The sequence below is a fragment of the Fukomys damarensis genome, unplaced genomic scaffold (assembly GCF_012274545.1).
Source record: "Fukomys damarensis isolate Sample0158 unplaced genomic scaffold, DMR_v1.0_HiC HiC_scaffold_2, whole genome shotgun sequence".
Lineage (NCBI taxonomy): Eukaryota > Metazoa > Chordata > Mammalia > Rodentia > Bathyergidae > Fukomys > Fukomys damarensis.
The window spans coordinates 24849610-24870954 of NW_022900914.1; the positions used below are offsets into that span (position 1 = coordinate 24849610).

Genomic DNA, 21345 nt, shown 5'->3' on the forward strand with positions numbered 1-21345 from the left:
CTCCCTCCCCCTCCTACACAACAAAGCACCCTGAGGTTTAAACCAATGAAATACCCTTCCTTTTCCTTTTGCTTAAAGTATCCAGTCTAAAGGAACAAATATCCCACGCCTCCTCTGATATAAGCTCAAATTAAAGAAGTATAAATCAACCTCCATTTTATACTGAAATCACTGTGTTAAAATGTAGATTTACCAAACAGATGAATTAAAGTGTAATTATTAACATTACTAAAACATTTAGTCGCCCTTAAAAAGCACTCACCACAGGGCACCCTTATATAGCATATAACGTACATTTGCAATTAGGTTTGACTGATGGAAAGTCCACTGATGTGCACCTTTCCACGAACACAACTTTTATAGAAAAAAAGGAGACTGAAAGTGCCTTAAGTCATATTGTGTCACAGAACACCAAGATCCTGTTAGACAGCAGGCTCTTGTTTTCTTTCAAGGAGCATATAAAATATCAGGATGAAACACAGCAAGCCAAATAAAAGTGTAGGTGACAGTAGGAGAATGTTTTTTACACAAAAGGGTAAGATCACCCTGACAGCTCATTTCAAGGGCAAGGTCAAGCCAGTTGCATTTCTTGATGTCACTAAGCAGAGTCTGAGACAATGAAATTCTCAAAGGATGATAGCTCTGCCCTGATCCCAGACCAGTTATTCCCAGACTCCTGCATTTGCAGTGCTCAGTTCTGAATCCCCTTCCCTTTTGCCATAGATTTACTACCCCGGTGATCACGATGGAGCACACCTGGGGGGGGTCTCAGCACCAGAGAGAAGATCTGGAGCTGTCCCTGTCATTTGATCCTGGGAAGATCACCCCAAGAGAGGTGACCTCCTCTAAGGTCACAAACCTGATTTGCGCCAGAGCCACGTTTTCTCCCACAGCCCAATGAGTGCACTTTTCATGTGCTTCTCAACTTAAGCAGAACGTGTTTCCTTTTCCTGATTTCTTTTCCTCTCATCCTTTACCTTCCCTTATCTATCCCTGCACACCCCACCCCTCTCCTCTTCTAGGTTACCTCCTGGAATCTCCCACTGAGTAGTGTCCATAAAATAAAAAAAGAAAAATACAACATTGAACCAAAACACTCGTTCAGTGTCCCTGACGGCTGCTGAATCAGACGCTGGATCAGTGCTCTTGTCCCTCTATGCCTCTCTTGAGTTTTGATGGCACCACCACCCCTTCTACCAGTGCTTCCCAACAGCATGTACACATCAGAGTCCCCTTGTGAGCTTTAAGACAATCCCACTGCCTGGGTGCACCCCAAGACTGTGACTGAGTTGGCTGCAGCAGGGCCCAGGCACGGATTTATCTCCGTGTCAGGTAGGTGTGTTGTTCATCAGGGTCGGGAGCCAGAGTCATGCGATACTAGTTTTAATTATTTTGTGTTCCTCCTAAACTTAATTTGCCAGGTGATGTGGGTGAAGCTCAGAGGAGGTTGAGTTCTCAGAGGTGAGTGGATTCACAGGAGCTTTCTAAGCCCTGGAAGCTGTACCGCATCTTCCCAGCAATCTTAATCTAGTACTTTTGCTTCTTAAGTTTAAAAAGATGAACTTAAAAGCCATCCTTCTAGCTCTCTTGATTCCTGGAACAAGACAAATGTCTTTGTTGAAAAATAGTTCTTCTCCCCAGGTGGAGGGCAGGGATTGTGAAAGACAGCGCAAGCTTCTTGTGGCCCAAGAAACACAGATCTGCTTCTCTGTGTTGGTTTTTTTGTTTTGTTTTATTTTGTTTAAATCACCTGGGAAGCTCTTAAAAATCCAAGACCTGTCATGTAAACATACAAGATCCCAATGATGAATGTAACTGTACTGTATACCTAAAATGTACCAATAAACTCAATGAGGAAAACCAAACAAACAAAAAGAAAACAAACAGATTATGTCTGTACTGCTGGAGATTAGCAATTGCTTGAGGTATTCATGGTTTTTGTATAAACTAATAGACTGAAGTAAAAAAAAAAAAATCCCTGTGTGAGTCCCACGGGCCATTCCCAGACCACGGAGATGGAGATCTCTGGAGCATGGATGTGTTTTCTAGGGAGAAAGGCTCCCCCTAAGAGCCCTATACCATGTCACTGGGAGGACACAGGAAGACACTAATCATAAACAAAGACTTCTCTGTTTCCAAAGGGTGGGAGGAAGGCACAGGTGACCACAGGAGAGGTGAAGTGCTGGAAGGCAATGTACCCAGGCCTTCCGCCCCTTCACCCTGGGGTACAGCACCCTCCCTCCCTCGAATACTCCTGGGGCTCTGCTGCTTTTGGGCACACAGCAGGTGCTCTGTCCAGGGCTGGGTGTAGAATCTGGGTGGTTTCCTGTTCAGTGGCACTGTTTCCCCTTCTGTGCTTGTGCCTTTCACTCAGCCTCTCCTTGTTCTGAGGGTTTGTCACCTTCCCACCCCTAGCTCTGCTGCAGAATGCCAGAAGCTGCGGTATTTTACTGGCCTCTGGGCCAGTTTAGATGCTGAAGGATAACCTTGGGCTAGCTCCCATCTCGGCACAGCGATCTTCAGTAACTCTGATGAGCCAGAGAAGTATAGACAATGTAGAACACTGGTTCCAGCCCTGGCAGCCTCCCTAAGGAACCTGCTGAATAGTAAATCTGAGGTCAGGACCCAGAAGTCTGCTGTAATAAGCCTTGGGAGGGGCATGGGATTTGGATGCGCCCCTGTCTGAAAGCCACTGGCCTAGAGCTTGCTGCTATAGTCTCATTTGCAAATTTATTTTGTCTACCTGGATATACCTCAACTCACATATTTAGGATATCAATGGAAAGGACTGGGCCCCCCATGAAACTGTCAATTTGGGCAATGATCTCAAACTTCGAGTCATTTCAGTACTGCTCTCCAGCACTGAAGGGAGCTGTGTGGATCCCATGGTTCTGAGCAGCAATCAACAGTTTTTAAACTCCTTCAACCCCAGGTCTGACTCCATGATATTATTGAAGGGATGGATATATCCAAACCAGATGAAGACTGTCTTAGTTACTTTTCTCTTGTTGCAGAGACAAAATACCTAACATCCACAGGTAAAGGGGGAAAGATTATTTTAGCTTATAGTTTGTAGAGGTTTCAGTTCATAATCTGCCGGCTCCAAGACCGGGTGGCACATGGCAGAGAGGCATGGCAGAGGAGAAACAACGTGGTACACACAAAGTAGCAAAAGCAACAAGGGACCTTAACAGTGTCTTTCTACCCCTTTTATCCCATCCAGACTACTGGGAATTAGGGTGGTGCCGAACCAAAAACTCACATGCAGTGGTTTAGTAACCACATGGCCTTAATCTCAGCATCACACACTCTAGTTTCAGCTGCCTCTGTAAAAGAAAGCCCCACTTTATCTACATGAGGCTTTGGGGGGTCATCTAAACACAAGCCATAACAAGAACTGATGGTGCCCTTATCACTGAAAACTCAGTGCTGAGGCAAACGACTGCATGCCAGTTAGAACGTTTCTGAAAGAAAGACAATTTCCTTGCAACTAGATAACTTTTTATCAATCTCACATTGTCCATTTATCCTTCACTGTCACGATAACCAAAGAATCTAGTGAAATACAAGATGGGATTCCAAATATAATGGCATTAACCCAGATGATGCTCTTCTTGCAATTCTGTTCTGCAGGATTAGAAGTCTAATTAGATTGGCTCATCTAATTTAAACATAAGCATGCGTGAAAATGGGAAGCATCAGTAGCAGGTGCATTTTAACTCAAGACACCTGGCCACAGACTTCTAGAAAAGAAAAGAAATATATAGAATTTGATTAGTATTTAAGAAGGGGGGGTGGGAACCTTCATTTCAATGTGCTATGAGAGAAATTATATACATAGAAACAATTACATGTCAAGAAGTGTACTTACTGTGCTATTGTGAGTCCTTTATGAATTGTTAAATAGTTTAGAGCTAGGAATGGCTTTCATCTTGTGAAAAGAGGTTTTAGTTACATTGCAGGCAAAGAAGAAACATGGCAATTTGGAGCTGTAAGTGGATGTATTACAATATATTTAGTACCGCGTAGCTTCTCATACCTGTTATTGTCAATACTTTGGTATTTCATTCAATTAACAATGATTGGAACTAGCAGGGAGGGTGTTGGTGTGAGGAGGGGGAGGAAGGGTGCGAAATAATCTTAAATACTTCTTTGCCTAAAGTAACAATCTTGTAGAGAAAACCATAGGAACACCATGTCAAGCACTCTGAAAGTCTATAATTAAATTTTTTTGTTTGTTTGATTTTGGTTTTTTTTTTTTTTTTTTTTTTTTTTTTTTTTTACGGGGATTGAACTCTGGTCCTTGTGCTTGCAAGGCAGGCCACCGAACCGCTGAGCTAAATCCCCGGCCCTATAATTAAATGTTTAATGGGTGAATATCACATTGAATAGTAAAGACTCCAGTTCAAAGAGGAGATCCCTGTGGACTGCTTCTGGTAAGGGCAATTTTCATGGAACAGTGAGGGCTAAAGGGTGGGGAAGATTTTGATTAGGAGAGGGGAGAAAGACCGAGGTGTAGGAAGAAGGAAGGTTGATGTGATGAGAAGATTGGAGGATGGAGTTTGAGGAGGGAGAAGGGGTTCAGGAGACCCTCCCAGCTGGGTGGTGAGAGTGCAAGAGTGAGAACAAAAAGCACCCAGACGAAGGTAGAGGCAGGCAGTGGAGAGGAGTGGTTTATGCCAGGTACAGCAGCTTTCTCTGAGCTCATAGCACAGGCTTGTCTGCTCAGTGGCAGCCTCAGCACAGCCTATTTAAATGCTCCGGACAGATGTTCCTTCTCACCTGCTGCCTGCAGTCATGAGTAGTTTCTGACACAGGACCCAGGATGCACTTGGTCTTCTTTCAATATTTTTTCTTTTTTAAATTAAGATTTAATTTATATACATTAAGTTAACCCCTAGCATCCCATTCTGTTACTTTTGCCAAGTGCCTGCAACCATGGACCTGCTTCCATAATCAAAACTTAGAGTCGTTTGTTTTTAACCCCCAGTTTCTCCGGTTGTCTTTTCCCTTTCACAGCCAGACCTAACCTCAGCCCTGAGTAGGCACAGATCTGGCTTCAGTATCTGGTGCTTTGCTTTTTCTTGAATGTCATTTAAATGGAACCATACAGTCTGAGTGTAGCCTTTGGAGTTTGATGCCTCGTCCTGACTTAGTGAGGTGCATTGAGGATTCACCCATGCCGTCGCTTGCATCCATAACTAATTCACTACTTTTTGTCACTGAGCAGAATTGCACTGTATGAATGTACACCAGTTTATTTTTCCCCTACTCGAGGGACATTTGGATTGTTTTCAGTTTTGGGTGATGCATAAATAAAGCTGCTATAAATATGTACATGTAAGTTTCTGTGTGAACATAAGTTTTCATTTTATTTGAATAAATATGTATGAATAGGATGGCTGGGGTTGTGTATTGTTAAGTGTGCATTTCATTTTCCAAGAAGCTTTTCCAAAATAGCAGAGCCATTTTGTATTACGACCAGCAAAGGAGAGGTTGAGAATCATTGTGATAACTGGGAGGAAGGCTGGAAGGAATAGAGCTCATATCCTCGGAGAAACACAGGGACCAGGGAAAATAGATTGTGCTACATTAAACAAACCCTTCTGCTTTCTGAGAAATTAATGGGGTTCATTTAATGAATTAGTACCTTGGATTTAATGACTTAACAATCATCCTTTCATCCTCTTTATTTTTCTTTCTCTACTTCCCGTGTCTTACTCTTCCATTCCTTTTTAAAAAATTTTAATTCTCTGATTCCTTTAAATTATCCTTTCCTAGGTAGTCTTAAAATAAATACTGAGCCCATCAGTTTCATGGGAACCCTGCCCAGGACTCCAGATCTCCTTTGGAGAGGTCATGAGTTTTCTTTTTTAATTTGAACTAATGAGACCTCAGGAGTGCCTTAGCAGAAGCAATTTGGGAGGTGGACAGTTTATTGTGGTATCTGTGCCAATGGTCAGGTGCTTAATTCTGAGAAGTTCCATGGAGTGAAGTAGGTAGGGATCACCAAGCATTTGGGGCTAGGATTTTTAGCTCACTACATTACTGCTGCCTGCTGCACACTGGATGATTGGAATAGGCAATATAAACAGTGTTGGAAGGGCATGGGCTTCTCCATAAATAGATCTATAATCACTTGTCTGCATCACCTGACATTAAAGGGCTTGTTACTTACTGGGGGAAAGGTCAAACCTCACTTGGCATTGATATTCAGCCTTTCCAACAACCACCATCCTGGGAACACAAAGACACCCAGCTAAGATTCCTGGCACCATAGTCCCCAAGGCAGGTGTTAATGGCACACCTAAACAGTGGACGGAACCTGACCGCCTGACCCATGAGCCCCATGGTGCTCAGGTGCACAAGAATTCAGCAGTAGCTCAGTTTCCTGTGATTTCATCCTGGACATCACTGGCACCACAGGGACTCGGGCCCCTCCCTTGGCTGGTGCCCCACTTGGCTGATTTCCCAGGCTGGGAGGCTTCTCCAAGCTTTTAGTGGATCTTCCTGGAGGCTGTTTTTCTCAGGTTTCTTCCTGGGGGTAGTGACTTCTCCTGGGTATCAAAACCTCCACCGTGACCCCAACACAGAATTGATGGGCTGGAGAAGAGAATGCATGCACGTTCACAGGAGGAGGCAGACTTCCTGCTTGGATGGAGCATTTCTTCCTCTGGCAGGTGGGAATGGGGGCTTCCCACCCGTCATGTGCGTTACCTTGGCGTGCGCCAGTGCGGCCTTCTCTGCCCTGTCTGTGTGTGGGGGCTTCACATGGTGTTGCGTTTTTTTCGGATGAAACACAGACTAGCCACCGTTTGATTGCTGTAATTAGACAGAGAATAAGCTTTGCCACGAACATGGCAAAGGTCATTCAGAAAGGGAAGAAGAGGAAGAAAAAAAAAGCCATTTATATTAAATTTGAGATGCTAATCTTGAAATGCCACCAGTGCTCTTCTGATTAGATTATACACAGAATAAAACATGGGGACAATCCCAGGCCTCCCTCACAGATGCTCTGATGTACATTGTGTAACTCTGAAAAGATACAGATAGCCTGGAGCCATCTCTCTGAAGGAATTAACTGCTGTTTCCTCTTTCCTGTTTTGAACATGAAATTTTTTTTAATGCATTGTGTGAGTACAACATGTAGGACATACTCTCTGGCATCACATAAATATTTACTTAGAACCCACTGTCATGAAGAATTTATTTCACTTGAAAATGTAACCTATTTTCCTCATAGAAAATAAAAACATAAGGCACTGCCACTTTGGTTTTCAGTATCTCGTTTTGTTTTTCTTATATTGATATTGCATTTTTTTTTTTTATCCAAGAAGTCCATAAAGTCAAACCAGAGAATTATTAAGCAAAATTAAACTTCCCTGAAGTCCGGCTACAAGACGGCTTGGAGCTACTGCCAACTTGGGATGCAGACAAGCTGTTGCTTTCCCTATTCTCTGTAAATGAGAAACCAGAGAGAGATTAAATGACTTGTTCAAGGACATGAATCAGGTCTGGGGCCAAAGTTTCCTAACATCTGGTTCAACCATCTGGCAGAAAGAAGAGTTCAAAGAGGGAGCTGAGAAAGCAGAAGACCTCACACACCACCCACTGTGGAACAGTCCCCGTGTGCCCTGAATACTGAGAGCAAGTGACCATCCTGTGACAAGGAATTGCACCAGTGCCCAGAGAGAGCCAGCATGGCTATTGGTCCAAGCATGGAGCAGAGTTGACCCTTGAACTCAGCATATGTACCCTGGGGGAAAGAAAGCTCTACTGGCCAGGGGCTCAGACACCTGGACTATTAGAAATTCCCCACTAGGTTTCTTAAACTTATGCCGAGAGGCCTGGGCTGAGGGTACCTATGACTGCATATGGGGGCAGTGTTCAGTTCTTTTAGCTCACTTTTTGCAGAAAGGCATGTTGCTGGTGAGAAGAGGACATTGGAGCCATGAAACCTTGGATAACCAGATTGGCCAGAAAAGGATGTAGAGTCTGGTGCCAGGGGTGGCTCCTGCTGGTATTTTTGAGTGTTCTCCTGGTCTAAACTGAGAAAACTCCTCAAACAAAAGGGACTAAGTGAGGTTAGATAAATAAAGTATTAATTGCATGTCCTGTCCTTTTTGCTCTTCCTACCACTTGTCTGCAACCTGTCAGATTCTTCTACATGTTGGGACTGTTAAAATGCTCAATGATGTAAAAGCTCCAGGAGTTTGACGTTTACAGACTAATTGGAGGAAGTAGGAAGCATGACTGGAATGCTGTTGGAGGTTGGGCTTACTGCAGACCCAGTAGCTGGTAGCTGCGTCAGAGGATAGTTCTCTTCAGCCTTATGCCTTTTGTGAATTCTTGTCATCTTATCTGGCCAGCCGGGATTTCCATCTCCACAGAAAGTTTTGCAAAAGAGGTAGAGCTTGGTGGTAGCCTTTTCTGCTATGTGCCAGATGCTTCCATAAAATAAGGGCTCTGTAAGGAGACCTTAGGTCCCATGAAAGGGCATCTAACTTTGGTTGATTTTCAAGGCCAAGGCACATGAACAGTCCCACCAGCTGTGCATAGCTGAGCACGTCCAGTCACAAGCAGGAGTCTTCAAAGCAAGTCCAAGGTGCAGAGCACTCTGGCTGCCCAGTGGATGGGCACTTGACTCGGTTCCAATCCACAGGCAGCTAGGAAGCTGAAGAGATTTGTCATCGGTCCCACTCTACATGACAACCTCTGATGCCTCTTCCTTGCCAGGGAGCCCTCCACTCTCACAGCATGAAGAAGCCTCCTAGTACCTAATGGTTTAGGTAGAGAAAAAGCTTTGAGAGGTGTATTAACACAAAATAACTTTTTTTGGAATATTAAAAAACACAATCCTATCATTCTAGCATAGCACATGTCCTACTTTTCTTGTTGCTAAGACAAAATACCTGACACCTAAAAGTTAAAGGAGGAAAATTTTATTTTGGCTCACAGTTTGTAAAGGTTTCAGTTCATAGTTGGTGGGCTCCAGAGACTGGGTGGCATGGCAGAGGGCATCACAGAGCAGAAATAGTTCGTGGCAGGCAGAAGGCAGCAAGCAGCAAACAGCAAGTGACAAGCAAGCAGCCACCCTCTCTCTATCCTTTATATCTTATCCTCCCTACCCGCTCTTTGGACAGATAGCACTCACACCCAGGTTAGGGCACCCCTAATCTTACCAGAATGATGCCAAACCAGTCAGTGAACTAATTTAGTAATTATACATCCTTGATCCCAGCATCACACACAGCAGTTCCAGCCACCTCTGAAAATCCCCACCTATGACAGCACCACACTTTGGAGGGACATCTAGATACAAGCCACAATAGCATAATTCTTACTTTTCTGTTACTTTTAATGTTCAAATGTGTTTTTTATGTAGGGTTGTGATATTATACAGGCTGTTTTCACAGTATTATATTATTATATTATATTATGTCACATCTCCCCCTGTTGCTCTGGTCTTTCCTCTTAATGTTAGAGGAGCTATTTCTATTTGTTGGCTAATATAGGTATGCATTAGAGGATAGCTGTTAAGTTATGGACACATAGCTTTTAGTCTCTGTTTGATTATTAATTTAGATTTAGTTCCTAAGGAGTTACCCAATCAGAGGAGGTGAATCTCATTGCATTGTTTGCTATGTATTGTGATATTGCTTTCTAAAAATGTATGTCAGGCCAGGGATTTAGCTCAGTGGTTCTGCCACCTGCCCTGTAAGTGCAAGGTCCCAAGTTCAATCCCCAGTACAAAAAAAAAAAAAAAAGTATTTCAACTGGCATTGTCTGTAGCAGTGAAAGAATAAGTCAGTTTCCTAATAGTTTGCCAAAATTTGATGTCATTTTAAAAGAAATGTTTTGCTTCTTTCGATATTAAATGGTATGTCGAAGCTTCTGAGCTTTGCATACTAAAAATTCCCAATAAGGGAATAGTTTGCATTTCTTTTTCTGTAAATTTTATATTCATGTCATTTTCAGTTATCCCTAAAGATTGTGATGGTGTATTTTAATTGGTTGATACATATATTTCTGTGCTATCTGTCCCATTTAATCTGAAACTAATTGGGAGAAGACAAACAAATTCAAATGAAATGGTCTAAGACAGCCCCCTGGATTCTTCACCAATGTATCACAGTTTAAAGAAAAGAAACCATTTCTTAAAAAATGCGAATCTCATGCTCACTTGGTTAGCAAGGTAGCACATACACTGAAATGTGGATCTAGCAACCAAATCAAAGAGCTTTGTTTAATTCCTGGATTAAAATCTTCAGGAAACTATATAATGGATATTTGGGGCCGGGGATTTGGCTCAGTGGTTCCACCACCTGCCTTGCAAGTGCAAGGACCGGAGTTGAATCCCCGGTACCAAAATAAAAATAAAAAAATAAAAAGAAAGAAAGGATATTTGGCAGACAGTTGGGAAACTGTACATGATATGATGTCGTTCGTACCAGTGTTAAGCATGTTCATTCTGATACTGTGCTTAGATAGGACGAAGAATATTTTTGTTCTTAGGTAATAAAAATTGAAGTATTCAGGGGTGAAATGGTTCAGCAAACAATATATAGTATCTGTTATATGTAATAATACTGTGTTATAGATCAGCATGCAGTATTATATAGATTATATAATTTCATGTGTCATGTGCATGTGTACACACACATTTGCATTCCTGCTCCCTCACACTCACGTTCCATTCACACAATATGTTACCACTACCATTGGGAACTGTGCTTTATTTTCATCTTCATTTATTTTTATGGTAACATTTAATATCCACCCCTTTAGCTAGTTTTCAAGTATACAGTACAGTACCATGACTTATATGGACTGTGCTGCACAGTAGATCTCTGGGACTAATGAATTCCTCTTGAAAAGTTGGAACTTGGTACCTTTTATTAATATTACCCTGACTCTCCTTACCCCCGTGCTCTGATAGCCACCATTCTACTTTCTGCTTTTTTTTTTTTAGTTCGACTATTTTAGATTTCTCATATAAGTAATATCATGCGGTGTCTGTCCTGTTGCTGGCTTTTTTACTTAGCACAGTGTCCTCTGTGTTCATGTTTGCTGTGTCAAGTGGCAGCATGTCCTTCTTTTCTGGTTGAATGACACTCCACTTATGTATTTACACTGCACTTTCCAATCCATCCATCAGTGCACATTTGAGTTGTTTCTGTGCCTTGGCTGTCATGAATAAAGTTGCAGAGAACAAGGGAGTGCAGATCTCTCTTCAGTAGTGTGATTTGGATTCCTTTAGACATATAACCAGAACTTGGGATATTGGATCCTATGGTAGTTATAGTTTTTTTGTTGTTGTTGTTTGTTTTGTTTTGTTTTGGGTACTGGGGATTGGTCCTTGCGCTTGCAAGGCAGGCCACCAAACTGCTGAGCTAAATCCCCGGCCCTGGTAGTTATAGTTTTAATTTTTTGAGGGACCTCTGTACTTTTCGTAGTGGCTCGTTCAATTTCCAGTCCCACTAATAGCATTAAGTGTTCCCTTTTGTCCACCTCCTCGCTAACAATTAACTTTTGTTTCCTTGTATGGTAGCCAATCTACCAGAACCGACGTGAGATCTCATTGTGGTTGTATGTGTATTTCTCTGATAATTATTGATATTGATCATCTTCTCATATACTACCTGTCCACCATTTGTATGTACTTTTTGGAGAAATGTCTTTTCAGTTCTTCTGCATCTTTGCAAACTGGATAATTTCTTTGCTATTTTCTAGATGCTCTTTATGCACTTTTGATATTAAACTTTGTCAGATATATAATTTGCAAACATTTTCTCCCATTCCACATATTTTTCTTTCCATCCTGTTAATGGTTTCCTTTGCTGAGCAAAATATTGTTATTTTGATATATATTGTCTGTATATTGATATATATTGCCTGTTTTTCTTCTGTTAAGTTTTTTGAGGTCAGATCCAAGAAATCATTGTCAAGGCCAATACCAAGAAGCTTTTCCCCTGTGTTTTCTAGAAGCTTTTATGACTTCATGTCTTACTTTAAGTCTTTAGTCCATTTGGAGTTGATGTTTGTGTATAACAGAAGATTGGTGTTCAATTTTACTTTTTTGCATGTAGACATCCAGTTTCCCCAATACTATTTATTAAAGAGACCATCATTTCCCCTTTGTAAGTTTGTATCAGGTTCATTGTTTTGTTTGAGTCTTTCTGTATAGTCCAGGCTTGCTTTGAACTCACTATGTTTCCCAGGCTGGCTCAGAACTCACAGACCTCCTATGTCAACTTCCTGAGTGTGGGGACTACAGGTGTGTACCCCATGCCTGTCTGGCAGCAGTTGATTTTTCATGGTTCAGAAAAACTACTGTTATTAAATACTTGTACATCCCAAATTGATCTTCAGATTCAGGGTGACTCCTATGAAAATAACAACAGACTTTTTCCCTCCAGAGAAACAGGAAAAAAAAAATCCTAAAATTCATATAGCACCATAGAAGTCTGAATACCTAAGCAATCTTGATCAAGGAGAACAAGAAGTGGAGACTTTCTGGTTTCACAATATATTACAAAGCTTCAGTAATTAAAACTGTGTGGTTCTCGCATAAAAACAGAAGTACAGACTTATGGATCAGAGGAGAGAGCCCAGAAATAGACCCACACGTGTGTGGGAGCTGCATGGAACTGACCCTGCCGCAGAGATCTGTGTGGTGGATTCCAGGGCCTAGCAGAGAGGTCCTAGGGAGGGGATAGCGGAGGAACCTTATGGCTTCTCTCTTCATGTGTGTGTTGTGTAGGCTGCTTCTTTCCCTGCCTGTGAGCGACAGGGCAAAGGGTGCTCCCGCCTGATCCTTGGCTTCCTTGTCCAGAGGAATGTGGAATTAGGGTGTTCTCAGCAATTCTTTCTCCTGTTTCCTGCATGTAGCTTCCCATGGGGACTCACTTGAAGCATAAAAGTTTACCTGTGTTTTTCTGCTTCTGTTGCCATCTGTTTCCTTCCCCGTATCTTTGACTTCGAAGGAGGACAGATGTGCTCTGTGGCTGGAGGAAGAGGCCCTTTGAGGAGTCCACTCTTGGGGGGTCGTCCTTGGCTCTCTGCCTAACCCCACCCCTGTACACAGCTTCCCTACAGCTGTCAGGTACCACCAAGAGCTCCTGAGAAAAATGCAGCTGCGTTCACTGTTTACACACAGCTTGGGGCATTTGGTTTCACTGCTGATTTCTGTAAAAGCTTAAGAAATAGGAGCATGGCATAGTGGTGCATGCCTGTAATCCCAGCATTCTTAGAGGCTGAGGCAGGAAGATTACAAGTTTAAGATCAGCCTGGGCAATTTAGTGACTTAGCTAGACCCTGTCTCAAAAAATTAAAGAAAGAAAGAAGAAAAAGAGCTAGGATGTATAGCTCAGTGGGAAAGCCCCAATCCCCAGCATTGAAAAAAAAAAAAAAACCTCTCAGGGAAGACTATTACAGTTATGTTAGAGAGAATTAGATGGGACTCACTACCATTCTAATCGAAAATAGAGTGTTCCAGGATGCAAATGGCTAGTAAATTTCTAAATCAGATTGCATCTTAAATGCCTTAGGAGTTTACTTGCGGTGTAAATGCATTCTGTGGTAAGCTCTGTGAAGAAGTGAAAGATGCTTTTTACGGAAGGACTTTCGCGCCCATTCCCTAGCCTACAGTGGCCAAGACTACACTTTTGGGGATTAGTTTTTGTAGTTTGTGTTTGTAGCAAGTAAGGGTTACTGAATAGATTTGATTTTTAGTTACATTTTTTTCTTCATTATAAGAATAGAACATTCTAAATGTGACAGGGAGATAACATGACAGGGAGATAAAAATTACCTATAACTGCAGAACAGAGTAGCGATTGCCATGCTTCTGCTGTGTGTGTGTGTGTGTGTGTGTGTGTGTGTGTGTGTGTGTGCATGTCTCTGTGTTAAAATCACCTGGGATTTTCCTGAGGGCATTAGGTCAGTGAGTGAACCGCTGGATTGTGGTAGGGTAGGTAGTAGGGATTTTTCTCTTTCCAAAAGATAATGAGTATCTGAGGCTTTTGAAATAAAAAGCCCCAGTTAAAAAGGAAACCCAAGCAGGCTATAATCCCATCTAATAGGGAGGCTAAAGCAAAAGATCACTAGGCAGCCTAGCCAACCTAGACATCTCAAAAAATAAACAGGGGTAAAGATGTAGCTCACTGGTAGAGTGGTTGCCTTAACATGTGCAAGGCTCTGTGTTCAATCTCCAGTATCTCTAAGAAACATAGGAGGGCAGGATAGAGACCAGGACACGGGGTCCAGCAAGCTGAACCCTGCCTTGGGTTGTCTAAGTCTGTGCTGCGACTGGCTACCTGTCCACCTGGAGGTTGCTGCTCTCTTGGAGCATACGTGGACGTTTGGTCCCCATTCCCACCCTTTTCCGCCTTCAGTTTTCTTCTGGGCTTACAAAATGCTCTTGGATTAAATAGCTGTTTGGGTCATGCATATGACTTCTGTAGGGATTCTTGTATTCAAAAGGTCCAAGAGGAAGCAAGGCTTCTTTTCCCGGGCCTGGCATCATTCTGATAGGGTGTCAGTCACTGGCTGGTACGGCAGGTGTTGAGGTGTTGTGTGATAACCATCACTGTGGTTAGGGTGCCAACATATGAATCCGGGGTGCCCACAAACCCACAGTCCCTAATGATGATCACTACTATTTTTGTTGTTGTCTTTTGGTCCCCTTACAAGGTGATCTTAGGCTGGGGGCAGTCTCAGGGGTGGCAGGGAGGAAAAAATAAGGCTCTTTGATTTCCAGTGGGTGGTAGGTCTGGAGCCCCAGGGCAGGTATCTGCTTTCACAGCGTGACAGTTCTCTCTCCTTTGACCTTTGGTAGAAAGTTCTTAGTTGTCCTTCTCTGGGCCTGAGAAAGGAGGATGAAGCCAGATATGTTTGATAGCTACTGCTCTGTGCCAGGTAACTAAGCAAGTGGAGGTTCACCCCATCTCTCCTGGGGTGGGGGCAGAAATCAGTGTGGTCCCTATCTCCTGAGGGAGATGCCTGCAGAGGACCATGTCCCCAGGATCACATGGCTTCCCTCCTTCCTTCGTTCCTTCCTTCCTTGAACCTTCAGCCCTTTGACCCCCATACCTTTGAACATGAAGCTGATATGGGGAGGGATGGGCCACTTTGCTGGGAGCAGAATCCAGATTGCGATGGACTCTGAGGACAGGAAGGCTGCCTTCCACCCAGCCCACCTCCACTCATCCTGGGGTATGGTGGCCTGCAGCAGGAAGTCGTTGTTCAGGTGCACTAACCCACTCTGTTTTCTTCTCTGTTCTGTCTTTCCCCAGCCTCTAAAGACAATGAAGAGCGGGTGTTCAGGGAGCGCATGCGACCGAGGAAGAGGCAAGGGGCCGTCAGGCGCAGGGTTCACCAGGTCAATGGCCATAAGTTCATGGCCACTTACCTTCGGCAGCCCACCTACTGCTCCCACTGCAGAGATTTCATCTGGTAAGCCCCTCCCTCCTGGCATGCTCTAGTTGTGATTTCTCTGTGGCACAAAGGTGGAGATGGGGGTGGGGGGGATGAGGCTGCTGGCTTGAACCCAAGTGGCACATACCTGTCTGGGGCAGCTTGGACCACTGGTGGTACAGACAGATCTAATCACTTTCATCGGTCTTTGTACTAATAAATCAATTAAAAGCTACCCAGTGGAACAGTCATGCAGGTACCACCAGTGGTTCAAGCAGCCTGACAGCAAGACATTCAAATTACGGGCCCCATTGTGAATGTGTTAACAGGGACTGGTATATTTTATTGTGAAAGTTAATAACTGGTGAGGTCTCAGTTTCTTCCAGACAAAATCATTGCATTTCAATTGGAAATGAAGGTGAGATTTCTCTAATAAAATTCTAGGTATGATGTACATTAAGTATGAACTGTGGAGGGTGGTTCGAAGTATAATTTTGATATCTTTTTAGTATTCTGATTCTCAGGTTTAGAAGATATATTTTAATAAGGAAAGAGTATTGCCTGCCTTGAATTTTATGACAATGCAGAGCTGGCATAAGCCTTGAAGAATTTGACGATGACAGCCAGGATTTCCTTTAATAAAACAGATTATAGAACAGTTTCTCAGACTTTAAACCTTTCACCGAAACTGAGAAATAATAAATTTCAGATAAAAATAAATTTCACCCCATATGTTGAAAAAAAAAGAAATATAGAAAAGAAGCAGCGTTGATACGCTTTATTTCTTCTCTGGTTACAGAAGACTTTTCCAGGGGGTGTTCCGTGTAGGTGTGTGGGGTGCATGGGGGATAAAAATACAAAGAAGGAACTGTGCTTCCGGGTCGCAAAGAAATTAAAACTTCATCACCCATAATGATAGTATAATTGTGTTTCGGGAAAGAACCCTTTCCTTTTAGAAAGATGAGTTGAATTGCTTCTGAATGAACCATGATATTTGGAATAATTCTGGAAGGCAGGGAGATGGGCTAAGTGAGGGTAGTGACAATATGGAGTTGGCCATTCATGGACAGGTGGAGCAGGGTGATGGGCCGCAGGTCTGTTATATTTGTTACTGTGGTATATATTTGATCATTTTCACAACAAAGGGAAAAATACGGGGTTGCAGTTCTCAGTAAGTATTCTAAATGTGCTCTGCCTGGGGGCTGGGTTCTCAGAGGAGCAGGAAGGTCTGGGAGGCTGCCTGGAATACATGGTATTTCTGCTGATTGGGATTTTGAGAGAGTGAGGTGTGCTGGGCCTCTGAGAAGTGGAGAGGACACAGGGCACTGGTTTTCTACTTGAAGGAGGAATTTTAATGAATATCCACTGCGTGCCAGGTCCTATCTTAAAACCAGAAATACCTAATTCAGTCTTCCCATTGTCCTGTGAACTATGCAGTATGAGCTCCGTCCCACTAATAATGCCAATCTCAGAAATGAGGGAGGCCCACTTGCTGTCCTCTCATGAGGACTTATTAGAGGCTTGTTTCCACCTCACTTGAGTCAGACCTTAAATCTCATGCTTTGCCTGACCTCCCACCAGCCTTTCTGGCCAGTCCTCTGAGCTCTTTGATGCTGATACAGAAGTGGCCCACGCACTTGGGTCCAGCAGGGCAGAGCAAGTGAGGCCAGATTTCATTGGGAACCCAGCCAGGGGCCATGTGAATGGGGCTCTGAGGCCCCCTGGATTTCTGAGTCATTTGTCTTACACTTGTGGTGTCATAAAGCAAGTCACTGAGGTTGGCATGGACATCGGAGATGACACAGCTCAGAGAGAACCCAACTCAAGCAGAAACAGCCCCTGCTCCCAGTCCAGCCACAGACTGGGAATGACTGTGTCATTCCCTGTACTTTCTCATGGCTGGACCACCATTGTCCACATTTTGATCGTGAGTTGAGTGTGGTTGGTCTTACAGATTGAGGGCTCCTCTAAGCCTATGCTGAAGACCACTGAGCTCTTGATTTCCTGGGGTGTGGCCCCATCACTTCCAGCTCCTTCCACTGGTCTGGAAACTACAGGGAGTTCCTTGACTTGCTTCTGTTGGGGCACTGAGGATAGGCATGAGGTTAGGTGGGTCTGATCTGTTTTTACTCTGACTTCCAGCCTTGACCCTTGACTCTTCTCCCGCCGTGGAAGGAACCTCTGTGGTTGCCCATCACCCAAACAGTAGATTGAAACTCCCCCTGCCCACCCCCAGTTCTGACCGTAGACTGACTTCTTAGCAGTCGTTAGGATGCCCAGGGAATGTGCCTGCCAGCCACCGTCCTCCCCCATGGTCAGAGAGCCCGCAGAGTGCATCCTGGGGCTGTGCGGAAAGTAGTGCTATTTCATCCACAAGGACGGGAATATCAGGCTGCCCAGGGCCTGTCCGGAGCAGGCAGGCTCATGTGCAGCTTTCCAACACACTGTTGCCCTGCTGGCATGACTGCCCCTGTGACCTTCTGGGAGGAAGCATCTTGTGGCACCTTGCAAGGGAAGTTAGCTGCCAGTACTTGACAGGCTCTCTGGGTTCATTGCAGCAAGGAGTGGAGGGAGAATGGGGGGGTTTGGTATGTTCTTTCTTAAAGAATTGTGTTTTTCTTTTCAGGGGGGTCATAGGAAAGCAGGGATACCAATGTCAAGGTAAGAGGTGCTTTATGAACTGAGGCTTTGAAAACCCACGGTTAGGTTTAGATCACTCTTACTTGGGAGAGGTGTGCTGGATCTAATGTCAGTTAGAGGCTCTATACCAGGGGTCTCCAACCCTCAGGCCCTGAACCAGTACCAATCCGGGACCTGTGAGGAGCCAGCTGCATAACAAAAGGTGGGCAGGGCAGTGAGTGAAGCTCCATCTGTATTTATGGCTGTTCCCCATTGCTCCATCATCACCTGAGCTCCGCCTCCTGTCAGATCCATAGAGCATTGGGTTCTCACAGGAGTGCAAGCCCTCAGTTCTACATTACATGCTCCTTAGGAGAATCTAATCGCAAAACCCCACTACCATCCCACCCTATTAATGGAAAAATAGTCTTCCCCACACTTGGTGCCAGGTGCCCAAAGGTTGGGGACTGCTGCTAGTAAGGCTGGCGTGTTTACCCTCCCTCTCCAGGAAGGGAGACCCTGCTTGCTTTGTCCCTGACTGTAGTACTCCATATGTATGCACTGGAGGTGCCTTGCAGACAGGAAGCTCCCAATGCCCCCAGTGTCCCAGTGTTTTTGTACCAGCAGTAGCACTTTGATCTCTCCTGGAGAAGCAGTACAGTGCTTCTTTGGAAGTTCTGCTCATACCATGCAGATCTGTGCCTGTCAGCTCCTTGAAATTCTCTCACCTGCTTGTTTTAGTCAAGATTACCGAACAGTTGTTTTCTCTGTGTTTTGTTTTGTTTTGAATCTTTACTGTGGAATAGTTAACTCTGAAAAAAATCTAAAGCTCAACCGGGTGTAATGAGACACACTTGTAGTCGCAGCACTTAGGGAGACCGAAGCAGGAGGATCCCACATCAAGCCCTGCTTGGCCAACTCAGTCAGAGCATCTCAAAATAAAGAATAAGTAAATAAAAGGCCTGGGACATAGCTCAGCGGTAAAACACTCCTGGGTTCAAACATCAGTACTACAAAGTAATAATAGTGGTAATAATAGTGATACGAATAGGACTCACTTGAAGGCATGGAACATTATTTTCTCTGGTTAACTGACAACCAGTTCGAGGTTAAGTCGTTCAGCCTGGGAGGGTGGAAATGTGAGATGGTCACACCGAGGCTCTGCACAGTGACAGTGGAGCAGCTGGCCCGTCTCCTTGCCCAGTGCCATCTCACCCTTGAGGGAAGCAAGGTGGCTCTGCTGGCAGGTGTGGCTGCTCACAGAGAGGTCTTCCTCTTCAGCCGCCAGTTGCCATCCTGCCCCATGTACAGGCCGCTTTTTGTGGACAGATTAAAATGGAACTTTTGAAAGTTTAGCATGTGAGACCACAGCCAGATTTTCTAAAAGATCCCGTAAGAACTTCAGGGTCATCTGTGTCATTCCTTCCACTCTGTAGTGGCGCAGGACCACAGGGAACCACATGACATCTTCTTAGAAAAGGCTTCGTGGGAGGGAGGCAGTTGACAGCCAGCCAGGGGACTCTCGAACTCAGAACTAAAGGGACCCTTCAGAGCCCTTTGGGCACAGCTGCTTCCTTCTCTGGCAGCAGGTGTAGGAAGCCTCGGGGCTCTGTTGGCAAAGAGCTTGGAAATAGCTGCAGACAGAGCTCCCAGGAGGGCATAACATTCAGGCCCAGGGACAGAAGGGACATGGAATCCCTTCACTCCTCCTCTGATACCTGACCGAGCCTTGAGGTAAAAGCTTTCTTTCTGCATTTGTCCCTCACCTTTCGGTTTCTTGCTGCTTGTAGTTTGCACTTGTGTCGTGCACAAGCGGTGCCATGAGCTCATCATCACGAAGTGCGCTGGATTAAAGAAGCAGGAAACCCCTGATGAGGTAAGTATGTGCAACATTGGGATTCTGTGCTTTCTTTTCCCCCCACTTTCTCCCTTCACTGCCTTCAGTGTGGTCCCCAAGAAAACTCTCTTGGTGATCCTGATGCTATCTTTATTGGGCTGATTAAAAATGAAAGTAATTGCCCATGGTCTGCTGGCATGGCCTGTGGGTATTAGTCTAAGAGTACTTGGGTCCCAGAGGCAAAACCCATGAGAAAAAGTGTGAGTTCTTTTGTTGCATTACTTTATCAGAGCCCAGAAGCAGCTGGGTGATGTGTCCATGGTTTATGCAGGTTATAAACAGAAACCAAGACAACACACAGGTAGGAACCTTGTCCTTAAGGAGGTGGTACGGAAATAGAGTAGACTGGACAATCCAAGGAATACTCCAGAGGTAGCAGTAACCCCACTGATTAATAATAGGCGACACTTACCTTACCCTGACCTGAACACTTCAATATGTGTTATTTAATCCCATAACCACCTTAATGAGATAGATGTTACTATCCTCTTCATTTTAGAACAGAGAGACTAGAAACACAGAAAAATCAAATTAATTTGTCCCAACTCACATAGCTAGCGTATGAAAGAACGACATTCAAACCCAGGTGGTCTATGCATCTGCCATCCCACAACTCAGGAGAATGAGGCAGTGTTGCCAAGTTCAAGGCCAGCCTGCAACTGCCCGCAGTCCCGGATGGTCTGTCCCAAAGTTTGAGCCCCTGAGCTCTTTACTATGTTCTCTCTCCATCGTAGAAACTAACATGAGGGTAGCTTTAGAGAAGTTGCTAGGGATAAGGAAGTCTGGAAAATTCAACCAGGGAGGCGAGTTTTTCCTAACTGAGCAATTGGGAGAATGATGTTACCACTGACAGATTGAAAAAGCTTTTCCAGGGAGATAGCAGGTATAATTACGGTGTTATCTGTGATTTCAAAGGCCTACTTTAAATTCTAGATTTAAAAACTACTGTATAATCATAGCCCTCTACAATGGAGGGAGCTGAGTGGATTTATAACCAGCTGGGTTTAGAGTCAGGTGGGTTTTATCTGTTAGCTTCCAAAAGAGGTGACTGTATGCCTAATTCTTCAGAGTAATTTAACCACATTGTATCTTTGAATCTAAAACATTTCTCATCTCTTATTTCCTTTTGCTTCCATACCATCTCTGGGAAGCAGCAAGGGGCAAAGCATAGACTGAGCCTTTGGTCCTCCTGAAGGGCTGGCTGAGCCCTGGGCACAGCGGTTGTTTGCAGGAGGTCTGTTGTCTTGATTAAAAGTGCAAGCCCACATCTAGTTTCCTGACTTAATTACTCTAATGAGAGAATGAAAGGAAGAGACAATTTGCCTGCTGTCTGACTTCCTGCCTGTGGGCATTGACTATTGCCTGGGCATCTCCTGGATGGCAAGCATTGTGCCATGACTCACAGAAGGAAA

At 44.1% G+C, this 21345-nt stretch overlaps 1 protein-coding gene across 3 annotated transcripts in view; it reads left to right on the forward strand.

Annotated features, from left to right (window-relative positions):
* Nucleotides 1-21345, forward strand: part of Prkce (protein kinase C epsilon) — a 514303-nt gene that overhangs the window by 308268 nt on the left and 184690 nt on the right. For 2 of the 3 annotated variants that reach the window (XM_010615763.3, XM_033763891.1), the window contains exons 3-5: nucleotides 15297-15456; nucleotides 18044-18078; nucleotides 19827-19912. In XM_010615763.3, coding sequence (XP_010614065.1) covers nucleotides 15297-15456; nucleotides 18044-18078; nucleotides 19827-19912 — 281 coding nt within the window. Of the gene's footprint in view, nucleotides 1-15296; nucleotides 15457-17369; nucleotides 17527-18043; nucleotides 18079-19826; nucleotides 19913-21345 lie in introns of those variants that run through there. The other variant, XM_010615765.3, reaches the window with a different exon arrangement.